The sequence below is a fragment of the Biomphalaria glabrata genome, chromosome 12 (assembly GCF_947242115.1).
Source record: "Biomphalaria glabrata chromosome 12, xgBioGlab47.1, whole genome shotgun sequence".
Classification (NCBI taxonomy): domain Eukaryota; kingdom Metazoa; phylum Mollusca; class Gastropoda; family Planorbidae; genus Biomphalaria; species Biomphalaria glabrata.
The window spans coordinates 23,272,833-23,286,755 of NC_074722.1; the positions used below are offsets into that span (position 1 = coordinate 23,272,833).

A 13,923-nucleotide genomic window follows, 5' to 3' on the forward strand; every position below is an offset into this window, starting at 1 on the left:
AGAAACAAAATCCGGAACTTTCTTTATCGATTACAAAACTTCTATGTTATATTTTACAAGAAAATTAAATGTCTAAAAAGTAATTTTCAGTAATCAATTCTAGTAAATTACTTTTTTAAAAGCCTTATGCGATTTCAAACAATCATTAGGCATAATTCATGTTTTATAAAACAATATCCGGAACATTTTTACACTTAATGAAATATAAGTCAGTATAGAGATTTTGATTTAGCATTAATATGCTATTTACATAAAAAACGGAACAACATATTATTGATAATGTGTTTTTGCAACGTTTAAGCATGGAAATTGAATGTAATATAAGTTAGAAGAGCAAACAAACATTTGTTGGCGTTGATTAGTTTTGCACAAAAAAATCCGGAACAATCAATTTTAGATACTTAAAACTATTGAGATGTTATGGGAGGAACATTAAAGGGTAAATCAGATTTTCAATAGCTTTTAGAGTTCTAGTTTTTTAAATCTAATCGTGACGGACAGACCGACCAACAGACAAAACGCACAAAAAATAAGCTTCTTTTATTCGGATGGGGGCACTAAACAAAAAATAAATAAAATCTGATTTTTAAAAAAAGTTTAAGGAATTGGTTTAGCACCTGGTCATGTTGCGACGTTACGCTACTGCACGAAAATCGCTACATAAAAAGTCCATTTAAAAAAATGTGAATGATATTTACATACAAAGTGCATTATTAGCCTTTATAAACAAACAGAAATGTTTTCTTTTAATTTTAGCAGCTAGTTGACCAGAAAAAAACGTCTTTAACTATTATTTGTATTTGTTGTAAACATTTCCTGTACATTTTAAAAATATATTTGACTTAGTGATACTGAAAATACACAAAAATTGTTCATCTTTGTTAGCATATTGTAACATTGCCTCCCTTACATTTACGTAATTGTTTTAGAATTGGTGTATTTTTATGAAAAAATCGCTTGCATAATTAATTTTATAAATTAAACGGTTTGCTTTTAGAATTTAATGATGAAATAATATTTTTCATATCTCTTCTAGTTTTCGAGATCTGAGTGTGACAGACGGACAGACGGACAGACGGACATTTTGCACAAACCTAATAGCGGCTTTTTCCCCTTACGGGGGCCGCTAAAAATTGTTCAAAATTAAAGCTGGCAAACTAAACATAGACCAATTATAGTTAGCTTGCATCTAATTTAAGAACAGAAACAAAGAAATTGAGTTCGGGAATCAGTTTTTCTATTTTTAAATTCTTACTCTTCCCTGTAAGAAGACAAACTAACAAACAAAACAAACTAGGCAATACACCTTTTAGATTATAGTTTATTTATCTACATATGTTAGTACAGATATGTAAATGTTAATTGAAAAAAAAAATCGTTAAAGCTAACATTCAAATAGAATAATTTAACCATTTTTAAAAAAAAAAAAACATTGACAAAGTGTTGTTATGAAAAAACTCACTGGTACGTCATGAAGTATTGGTAAGAGTTTTAGTGAATTACCATTAGATAAAAAGTATTCCAATGTTCTACTTTGAATGACGGCATTTTCAGATGAGATTATGGAACCAAGTCGGCTTCACGAAAATATAGCAATATCCCAAAAATAATTTAAGAATATTCTTGAACAAATATACAAGTCTACTATTCAAACAATATTAAAAACAAAATAAAAAAACGGCAAAGCAAGATATGTTTTAGTGGCCTCTTAGAAAAACGCATCGTTTTTTTTTTAAAGTCTTATGATATTGTTTGAAAATTAAAATTATTTTTTTAAACATATGTTACACAAAAATACTTTTTTCCTGTTAGTGATGAAATATTATCAGTGGTTGGAAGCTACAATGGCTTTATAAGTAATATAGAATAAAAAAAACAGATCTATTCATTTTGTGAGTTATGATACACAGGCAACATCTTAAGAAAAAGTTAAGCCCGCAATTTCATTTCTATTTGAATCTAATATAAAAATTGTAAATAAATATAAACCCATAAGGAAAATAATCTCATCTTTCAACGGTTTTGTGAAAAAAATAATGAAAAGATGTTAAACTCTTGTAAACTGAAATTAGCTGGATTTCGACGAAAGGGTTTTGTTAAGCTCTTAAATACAATTTTGATTTTTTTTTTTTTTTCTTTTGAGAAACAGATTCAACGGTTGGCAATGACTTAAAGCAGGCTAAAAAAAGTTGTTTCACATGGAAGGCATTTCAGGCAAATGAATGAAACCAAGCTCCGACTGCAAGGAAAGAAATGGACTTTCATTGATTGTATCATTTTGTTCTTTTATCGAGATATTAAATCTATTTTAAAGAGTTTTACAATCTCACATAACTTGTTTGTGGACAAATGAATTACTGCCTAAGAACACCGATAACTATGCAATTGACATAACAATGCTCTATGAAGAAATAACGATTCCCTTCTATATAAATGACAATTATTAAACATCTGTTACTGGTGTTCCAATTGATTTTGCGGGAAAAAATAGATTTACAAATTATGTCTTCAGTACAAAGAATGTTAACATAGGAGGCACACCAGAGATGTGGTTGCTCTTGAATGTTTCAATAAAATTCCAAAACTGTGGTCGAAAATGGAAGTATGTTTTAGCTTTTCCATCAACATACATGGTTCAACTAGATTTAGTGCGTAACAAACTTAATGAAAAGCAAAGAAATAGACTAGTGGAGACCTTCGCCTTGCCTTGGCTAATTTAAAGCTTAAAATTTCTAATATTGTCAGACTGCAGGAGGCACAAGTTTTTCATTAGCTTAATTTCATTTTGTAGTGAGTTCAGCAATAATAATGTTTATATTAAAAATAAAACTAAATTTACAATTAAACCTAAAAACAGTAGGCCCTAAATTTAAAAGGATTTGAAAGAAAGTCATGAGAATGAGATTAATTTTTGTGTGTAATTACTGCAAATTATTTGACATAATTTGTGTATAATGATAATGTTGGCAATGCCTTCGATTTCGAATATTAGGACTGAATGCAGTGTTTCACATAACTACACATACTCAGTTGCGACCTACATATTTTCCCGAAAATTTTGCAGACAAAGTCGTCTACTGGCGGTCTATTTAAGTTTCATTTCCGTCTTTTGAGCCTGTCTTCAATAATGGCTTTTCTTTGAGTCTCAAATGTTTGTCCAGCAGTATTTGTGAGACCTTTCCAACTGACTTCCAGAGAATGCTGCCAGGTACTTTGCTCTATGCCAGTGAGGGCGAAATGGCGCCTGATTGGATCTTTATAGCGCTTACGGGGGGCACCTCTATATCTCCGTCCTCGTCTAAGCTCGCCAAAGAAGATCACCGTTTGCATGATGTCGTCTCCCATGTGATAAGTGTTATTGACAGCATAAAAATTAATAAATAGATGACATTTTGTTCGAATTTGACTTATCACGCTTCTTTATAAGTGTTTTTCTTAGAAGGGGGCACTGGAGGATTAAAAAAAAATACGAAAAGGGGCGGTAGGCCAAAAAAGGTTGAAGACCACTGGTCTAGAAATCTAACAAATTCTTCCCACCAACTGGACAATCTATCCCAAACATTATTACAATACCTTTAATCAAGTCAGAACTTCATGGAGGAACCTGGGTGGGTAGAACCTGGGTAGACATGTATATAAAAAAAAAAAGGCTCTAAAGATTTTCCAAAATATTTTAGAGTTAATTTATATTGTTGGGCTAAAATTACTAGCTCGTTAGTGATAACGGTAAAACTTCATTTTGACTTCCATAATTTGTCAAAGTATACAAATAAAAAAAATATTTTTTTATTTTTGTTTAACTCGATCTAGATCTAGATCCAACATTAGTTTTGAAAAATACAATACCTCCTTTATACAAATAAGCCAGCTGTGTAGTCGCATCATATGTCTATTAAACCTCATCAATCAATGTTACAAGCAACATGTGGATCACGATTTGATAGATGCGGTTCTGTCCAGCTTCCTCACATGCAAGCATCATTAGCCTAGGTCTTGTAACATCGAATACTATGTAGCCCCTTCATTGCATCATCCTAAGCATCAGATAAAACTTGTGTTTTGCCAAGTTGCTTTGTTTAAAATGACCATATTTATTGCTGCGGTACACATCTCTTTTTTTAAATGGCTTACTTTCTTTCACAATTCAGAATCATATCTTTGTTTTTCACTATTGGTTCAATGTGACCATTTCCAATTGAAATCAAACAGTAACGTTCTTGACCATATTTTCTAAACTAATATTGACAACTACTACAGTCAACACAACTACTTGTACAGAAACTTTGCCTATAATAGACCTACAGGCTTTAATATGAAACATCATCTTTCAGACCTTGTCATCTATTGGACAGATGATGTAAAGGTCATCTGTTTCTGTGGCCCACGGTTAACGAGGGTGTCATGTGGCCAGCACAAAGACCAGCGCCCTTACTTTGTTCCCAACTAATGGCAAAAAAACCTTTAGAGCTGGGTTGACTCAGAGTGGGAGAGCCACAGAGGTTGTGAGAACCTCATTGCACTTTGCGGGGATGTAAAGGAGCTCCACCAGCGATCTGTAAACGTCAAGGCACCGTCTCTCAAGGGGCCGTTAAAAAACTATAATTAATTAGTTATTAATATTAGAGTAATCACTTTTTACAAAACATTATTCTCGATGTAGACCCGGAAGGGTTATCTGTATGTATGTGTGTGTGTGTGTTTTATTCATGTGTTTTTTTTTTGTTTTTGTTTTTTTTTTGTTTTTTTTTAGCCTGTATACTGTACATTTTTTTTTTGCTTAAACAAACTTATTTTCCTGTTACTTCTTTAAAGTAATGTAGTTTTGTGTTGATGTGTAATATGTCTGAAATATGATTCTCATTCTGGCGAATATAAAAGATTTGAATTTAAAGAAAGTTCGAAACGAAGAGTTCTAAATAATAGAACCATTCAATGTTCCCACTTTTTCTTTCAGACTTTGACTAATTCTAGTAACAAAGTATTCATACTAGTGTTACCTTTTATTTACCTTGTAATTATAACATTTTAGGTTTCAAGAACAACTAATTCAAGCACAATAGTGCAATCCAAAATTTTTGTATTGTTATCACAGCGCCATGAGTCTACATTATGTTTGTATTGTTATCACAGCGCCATGAGTCTACATTATGTTTGTATTGTTATCACAGCGCCATGAGCCTACATTGTGTTTGTATTGTTATCACAGCGCCATGAGTCTACATTATGTTTGTAATGTTATCACAGCGCCATGAGTCTACATTATGTTTGTATTGTTATCACAGCGCCATGAGTCTACATTATGTTTGTATTGTTATCACAGCGCCATGAGTCTACATTATGTTTGTATTGTTATCACAGCGCCATGAGCCTACATTATGTTTGTATTGTTATCACAGCGCCATGAGCCTACATTATGTTTGTATTGTTATCACAGCGCCATGAGCCTACATTATGTTTGTATTGTTATCACAGCGCCATGAGCCTACATTATGTTTGTATTGTTATCACAGCGCCATGAGTCTACATTATGTTTGTATTGTTATCACAGCGCCATGAGTCTACATTATGTTTGTATTGTTATCACAGCGCCATGAGCCTACATTATGTTTGTATTGTTATCACAGCGCCATGAGCCTACATTATGTTTGTATTGTTATCACAGCGCCATGAGTCTACATTATGTTTGTATTGTTATCACAGCGCCATGAGCCTACATTATGTTTGTATTGTTATCACAGCGCCATGAGCCTACATTATGTTTGTATTGTTATCACAGCGCCATGAGCCTACATTATGTTTGTATTGTTATCACAGCGCCATGAGCCTACATTATGTTTGTATTGTTATCACAGCGCCATGAGCCTACATTATGTTTGTATTGTTATCACAGCACCATGAGCCTACATTATGTTTGTATTGTTATCACAGCGCCATGAGCCTACATTATGTTTGTATTGTTATCACAGCGCCATGAGCCTACATTATGTTTGTATTGTTATCACAGCACCATGAGCCTACATTATGTTTGTATTGTTATCACAGCGCCATGAGCCTACATTATGTTTGTATTGTTATCACAGCACCATGAGCCTACATTATGTTTGTATTGTTATCACAGCACCATGAGTCCGGGAGAAAAGGGGATGGGAGAGATAACTCTTTGTTACGATTTGTTACACGGGTGTTGAGGGATGACAAAAATGTTTTGGTAATATCCGAACGTTCACTAAGAATATGATACCGAGTTTCGAACAAAGTTTACTAGCAGAGAATACATAATATTGCTTATTAAATGTTGTTTTAAAAATCTCGTCTTATATACGTCATGAATACACTATTTCTGATTTAAATAAATCTAAATAGTTTAATACACAACTTGTATAAGAAAAAGAAATATTAAAGTAATATTTCCATTATTCAGTATGAGATACGATCTTTGCATTCTACTTGTAACATATTTGAGGACGTGTTCGATTTGTTCAGAATGTCTCCCTTTGGTTTACCATTAATAACGAATAGTTTTAAAAATTGTGTATTCTCATGGAAAAAAATCTTTGCGAATTTAATTTTAAAAATTAAATGATTCGCTTTCAGAAAAAAAAGTAGCCATTACAAAAAAAAAAAAAAAACTTTGAAAAATCTAAAATATTGTAACATAGTATTTTTTATCTTAAACGATCTGACAGACAGACGGAAGGACGAACAGACAGACAGATAACAGAAAATTAATAGCGGCTATTCCGTTGTTTGGGGGGGGGAGCTAAATTATTTCATTCAAAAATAGGATTTTAAGCTTGAATAAAAATGTCTTTTAATTTGACACACATAAGCATATAATTGAGCTATCTAAAGATATATTACAGCAAACAGCCTTAAACTTCTTACAATACCTCTATTCAGGTCGCTCATTCATCGAAACAAAAGAATCATGGATCCTGGACAAGGTTCTTGAAAACGGCCCTAACAAGTTTTCTAAAAATTTGACAGTTAATGCATATCTTTGGGAGAAGAATTACTAGTTCGTTGGCCGCACTGAGAAAACTCTGGTTTAACGGTTACAGTTTTTCAAAGTATAAAAAAAAGATTAAATATGATTACAGGTATTCCGCAATTATGTCCTATTCATTAAAAGAGTTAGATCAATGAATGTTCATGGACGTTTTGTGCACCCTCTTCTACGTCTTAATCTAAAGGTCTATCATTAGACTAGTATAAAGTCTTGTAGATCGATACCTTCCCTTAACCAGCATGTTTGTCTCGGGGAAAGGAGATATGGAGAGGGGTAAAAAATGTTTCTTTTTTAAAAAAATAAAACTCCTTGTAAGTCACGTGAGAAGTACTTGAACACGTTGTAGTCACTGAATGGTACTGTACCAACTAGGACTAAAAGATGTCCATGAAAGTTCAACGTGTTTTTATAAAGTCAATGTAGATCTTTCCGACATCGATTTAATGTGATCAGGTCAAGCTGTCCCAGACGGGCAAAATTTACATGCGGAAAGTGAAATGAAAAGGTAACCAGGTCGGATGAGAAAGAGCTATTTCATTAAGCTGCACTCTTCTGACACCACACTATCGTCTGCTGGTCTCACAACATTCAAAGGATGAGAATTAAATATAACGTTTATCTATAGAATCACTTCGAGTGGACGCTTATGTTTCTAAAACATAATGTTTATTTAATGAAAGCAAATTTTAATTATTTCATTGTAAGAGATTTCTTTGTAATGTTTTATTCTGTAACAATAATTGTTCACTTTAGATCTTGTCACAACACTGAAATGTTATTTTGAAAATTGTATAAGTTCATTTAATTTGTGAAACAATAGTTACAAAATCCTTATTTTCAGAAAAGGACAATTTATATTTTTGTAATGCTTAGTTTGTCATTATAAAAATTCTAGCATTAAAAACCAGCCACGCCTGTTGATTTTTACCCAGGGTAATTATTGATTGTTTTGACAACTACCCCAAAGTCGCTTTGTGGAACTATTTTGAATTGAATCCTTTGCATCATATCACACTCACATATCACACTCACATATCACACTCACATATCACACTCACATATCACATTCACATATCACACTCACATATCACACTCACATATCACACTCACATATCACACTCACATATCACACTCACATATCACACTCACTTATCACACTCACATATCACACTCACATATCACACTAACATATCACACTCACATATCACACTCACATATCACACTCACATTTCACACTCACATATCACATTCACATATCACACTCACATATCACACTAACATATCACACTCACATATCACACTCACATTTCACACTCACATATCACACTCACATATCACACTCACATATCACACTCACATATCACACTCACACACACACATAACACTCACACATCACACTCACATATCATACTCACATATCACACTCACATATACACTCACATTCACATATCACACTCACATATCACACTAACATATCACACTCACATATCACACTCACATATCACACTCACATATCACACTCACATATCACACTCACATATCACACTCACATATTACACTCACATATCACACTCACATATTACACTCACATATCACACTCACATATCACACTCACATATCACACTCACATATCACACTCACATATCACACTCACATATCACACTTACATATCACACTCACATATCACACTCACATATCACACTCACATATCACACTCACATATCACACTCACATATCACATTCACATATCACACTCACATATCACACTCACATATCACACTCACATATCACACTCACATATCACACTCACATATCACACTCACTTATCACACTCACATATCACACTCACATATCACACTAACATATCACACTCACATATCACACTCACATATCACACTCACATATCACACTCACATATCACATTCACATATCACACTCACATATCACACTAACATATCACACTCACATATCACACTCACATTTCACACTCACATATCACACTCACATATCACACTCACATATCACACTCACATATCACACTCACACACACACATAACACTCACACATCACACTCACATATCATACTCACATATCACACTCACATATACACTCACATTCACATATCACACTCACATATCACACTCACATATCACACTAACATATCACACTCACATATCACACTCACATATCACACTCACATATCACACTCACATATCACACTCACATATCACACTCACATATCACACTCACATATTACACTCACATATCACACTCACATATTACACTCACATATCACACTCACACATCACACTCACATATCACACTCACATATCACACTCACATATCACACTCACATATCACACTCACATATCACACTCACATATCACACTCACATATCACACTCACATATCACACTCACATATCACACTCACATATCACACTCACATATCACACTCACATATCACACTCACATATCACACTCACATATTCTGGTCGGAACCCTTCCCCCATCCCCTTTTTTCTTTACAAAGTTTAAATTAACTCACACTGTCTGGCCAAAAGTTTAAACATGTTTCTTTCTCCCATTTTTTATTCTCGATCAAGTCATTACTTAGCGCAATTAATCATTGAACCTGAAAAGACATGATGAATAGATCCAAAACATCAAACAATTAGTTAATTAATCGTTAATGATTGTTAATTTGTTAATTGTTTGATTTTGAAATAGGGGGAATAAGTTCCACTGATTGAGTGACAACGAGAATTACATTTCTTTGTTACGTTTGGACACGTTGTTTTACAACTTCCCAGTCTCGGATCAAGTTGACATTTTTTTTATAATTATTCAGTCAATAACAATAAACAAATCAATCCAAAAATTAATCAGTAAGCTAATCATTTAGCACTAATTAATTAATTTTGCTTTATACAACGGAAAGATAATTCAAACTTATAATGTAATAAATGGTAGTAATTAGCGGTTATCTCCTCTTAGATAAGCTTTGTTGTTTTTTTTTAAGTAATATTTTTGCTATCGCTTGTGTCACTTCTAAATCCTATTTAAATGGCCAACATTTCTCTAAAACACATTGGGTAGTAAATTCTAGAATATATTGCATGGATTCAAAATGGCCCACAAACACACACACACATCTACTTTTGACCCGTTAATTCTAGTTATACTTTTCTCCCCTCCTCCGGTTTTGTTTATTTAACACATCTTATAGTAGGCGCTCTAGACTGTTGTCTCTATGGTCCGTGTTCGAAGTCTGCCTGCCATTAAGCACCTTCGTCCTTCGAGAGGTTTGAGCAAGGATCTTTAATTCTGTGGGAACACCCCAAATATTGCCCAGTAATTTTTAATCTAACATTTAATAAAGTTTGACGACTATTTATTACTTTGCATCCCAGTGACACCCAAAACGAGATGCTACAAACTATATAAGCTACAATTCACGTACTAAGACAACTTTTGAAATGATACAATATTTCAAATTCTAATACTAGATACTAACATGATAGTACCTCCTATGTTATAACTTGGTAAAGTATCATATTTTAACTTCCTCGCATCAAAAGAAGTATATTATGAAAAAAATACATTGACAAAAGTTATTGATTGTTAGGCCCTAATATTTACTCAGAGAATCAATACAATTTTTAGTTTTAGATCTAGATACATTTTCATTTAACTCTAGTCGGTATAGATCCAGAATAATGTTTTAAATGTTAAGGACTTCAAACTTTAAAAAAAAGAAGAAAGTATCAACTTACATGTATTAATTGCTTTTTGTTTATTTTGACAGTACATACTCGAGCTAGAGCTACATAGCTAGAAAGTAAAAGTAAAATTAAACATAAAAATTGTAGCGACATGGAACTAGAATTTTTTAAAAACATTATTAGACGTAGGTAGGATTTATGCAAATGTACTGGGTCAAAACTGCCAATAAAAACCGCTGCCATTTCGATTGTAAAAGGTGCTTAGTGTTCTAAGCGCAATGTAAGTAATAACAAGTCAAATGTTCATGTTGTTTTATCGATCCCAAGTGGGGCAATTAGTTATGAGTACATTAGTCAGCTAGGGCCCTTGTAGATATAATATTGATTCATATAACAAGCGTCAATTTGTCATAACAAATTTGTTGATTCCTAATCCCTCATGAATGAGAACTATTTATATTATTGGGAGTATTGCTTTCCTTAGGACCTATAACAGCCCTCCGACCCACCAAAGAAAAAAAAGATTACCTAATAAATCAGTTTAATATCGTATGAAATGATTGCTTTCATATTAACCTAAGAATACTCTACTATTCAAAATAGTTCACACACCATATAGGCCTACAATTGATGAGTGTATCCGAGAACCTGACGATGATTTCGTGAAGGTCTCAGGCGAAGAATTTTGTGAATGGAGAAGTGTCTAATACGAGGTAACGTACTAAGTGAACCCTTGAACTAACCCTACAAGTAGGGCCGGTCCTAACAATTGCGGGGCCCTATGCGAAACTGATTGCTCGGGGCCTAGTCTGGGTGGGAGTAAGGATAGCAAGTGAAAATTAAGATTTTGTATTTTAAAAAATCGATTTTGAATTTTATTCATTCTTTACTAAGTACAAAATTGCGATCAAATTAACTTTATTTTACGAACCTCGCAACCTATGGCATATTTATATGCCAGTGACTATAAAAATAAATAAAGTATTGGAACTTCCGATTCAGATGAAAATTAGCCCGATTATTACATTTTATTGGAATACATGAAAGATGACAATGCCTTTTTCTTTTATCGCGCGTAGGATTGGCGTTTTCCGCAGATTTTGTCTATTTTTCAGGAGATTTTTATGAGTTTTCATGAGATTTTAATAAATTCAGATTTCCGTGAATTTTTCGTATATATTTTTCAATTAAATGATTACACCTAGAATTAGCGCGGGGCCTATGATAGCGCTGGGCCCACTGCGACCGCATAGGTTGCAGTGGCCTAAGACCGGCCCTGCCTACAAGGTCCAGGAAAGGGAACATGATGTCGTTGAAAGAAAAGCTTTATGGACAACGTGAACGGATGGACTGGCCTCTCTCTTAATAGTCCGCTAAGGACAACTGTTGGTCAAAAATAGTGGATGTATTTGCTAACCCAAACCGTCAAAGCAAATACTCCTTTACAGTCCATCTACGACGATAATCAAGGTACAATTAATGATAATGATGGCTACTAATTACTAGAACATATAGGTGGCCATAATATGATTTTGACACTTTTTCAAAAACGTTTAATTTTTTTTTTGTTACATGTACGTACATTTAGATGTACGTACTTTTAGATGTACGTACTTTTAGATGTACGTACTAGTTTTCACTAGAAGCTAATCGATTGTACACATAATGAAATAAATAAATAAAAAAAATGTATAAATAAATATATTAAAAATGGTAGAATTAGTGATGAGTCAGTAAGTCAGCCAGTCAACTAGGCTTAGAATGGAATATATCTATATATATATATGTATTCCTAACGTTTCAGCCACTTCCTCTTGCTTGATCTCATCATCTGACCCAGACGAGGTTTCAGCCACTTCCTCTTGCTTGATCTCATCATCTGACCCAGACGAGGTTTCAGCCACTTCCTCTTGCTTGATCTCATCATCTGACCCAGACGAGGTTTCAGCCACTTCCTCTTGCTTGATCTCATCATCTGACCCAGACGAGGTTTCAGCCACTTCCTCTTGCTTGATCTCATCATCTGACCCAGACGAGGTTTCAGCTACGTCGCCATGACGTCAGTGTGTTTCTATGTGAACTACACACTGGAAATGTTAAGAAAAGACAAACTACACGGCCGAGTGACGTCATTTGATAACGTCTCCTGTGCTAAAACTTGATTATATAAGTGTGTAAGTGTGTCCTTGAAACAGAGGGAGATAAGGCTTTGAAAACAAAATGTCCGCTGTAAATTATCTGTTGAATTTATTGTAGTATTTGTCACTATTTGTATTTTATACCTTTGCTTGAAATAAATTGGTGTACAAAAAAAACACATTGTGTTGCTGCTAATTGTTTTAATTGACAGTAATTTCTAATCGAATAATTATCATGGTTCATTGCAATAAAGCCTTTTTTTTTTTAGAAGAACACAGATTTGTTTCATATTAAATCTATGTATTGGTTGAAGAAACTCGAAATATATACAATAGAACAAAAACGTACATTTCCTCATGTGAAGTTCATTCATTGTTACACTCTTTGAGATACTTTTTTTGCTGTTTAATTTAATATAAACCTGCAATTAAAACACACATTTTTTAATCTAAATATGTTAGGAAATCACGAACTAAAAAGAAGCAAATATTTTTAGTTTCTTGGCATATATCTTTAATTCAAATTTTCCAAGACATGCACTCTTAAATCATCTTAAATCATTATTCTTATAACATGTCATTTGGAGTTAATTTTAGCAGTACTGAGTTATTTCATGTTCGCCTTCACCTATTCCTTAGTCTGTTGGGGCACCACACAAGATCTATTGAAGGTCTTTCTCAATTCCTCTCTGTCTTTTGCCTTGGATAGAATTTCTTTCAAAGACAAAACTGTCTATGCTTTTATGTTATCCTGGGTGGGAATCTCACTTCAATTCATACTAGACACACCAACGTTTTTTTGTTATTATTATTTTCTACTTTTGAATCCGTCTTAATATAAGTGGATTTTTTGTTTTAGTTGGTTTTTTTTTTTTTGCTTTTTTTTTATTTACTATTTTTTATTTACCTACCTTTAATTATTTTTCAATTCGAAAGGTCTTTAACCATATGCATAATCACAGTTATCTTTGTTTATTTTTCCCCTATGTAAGGTATTTAACATCTACAATGTCTATTTTATCCCATTGCTATCTCTGTCCGCCTCTTTTTTTT

The 13,923-nt window shown here is 33.3% G+C and overlaps 1 protein-coding gene across 1 annotated transcript in view; it reads right to left on the bottom strand.

The window, feature by feature from the left end:
- Positions 1–13,244, bottom strand: part of LOC129921927 (clumping factor A-like) — a 120,741-nt gene extending 107,497 nt beyond the window's left edge. The window contains exons 1-2 of the mRNA XM_056005295.1: positions 13,220–13,244; positions 12,530–12,776 (exon numbers count right to left, since the gene is read on the bottom strand). Coding sequence (XP_055861270.1) covers positions 12,530–12,776; positions 13,220–13,244 — 272 coding nt within the window. The remainder of the gene's footprint in view (positions 1–12,529; positions 12,777–13,219) is intronic.
- Positions 13,245–13,923: the final 679 nt, after the last annotated feature.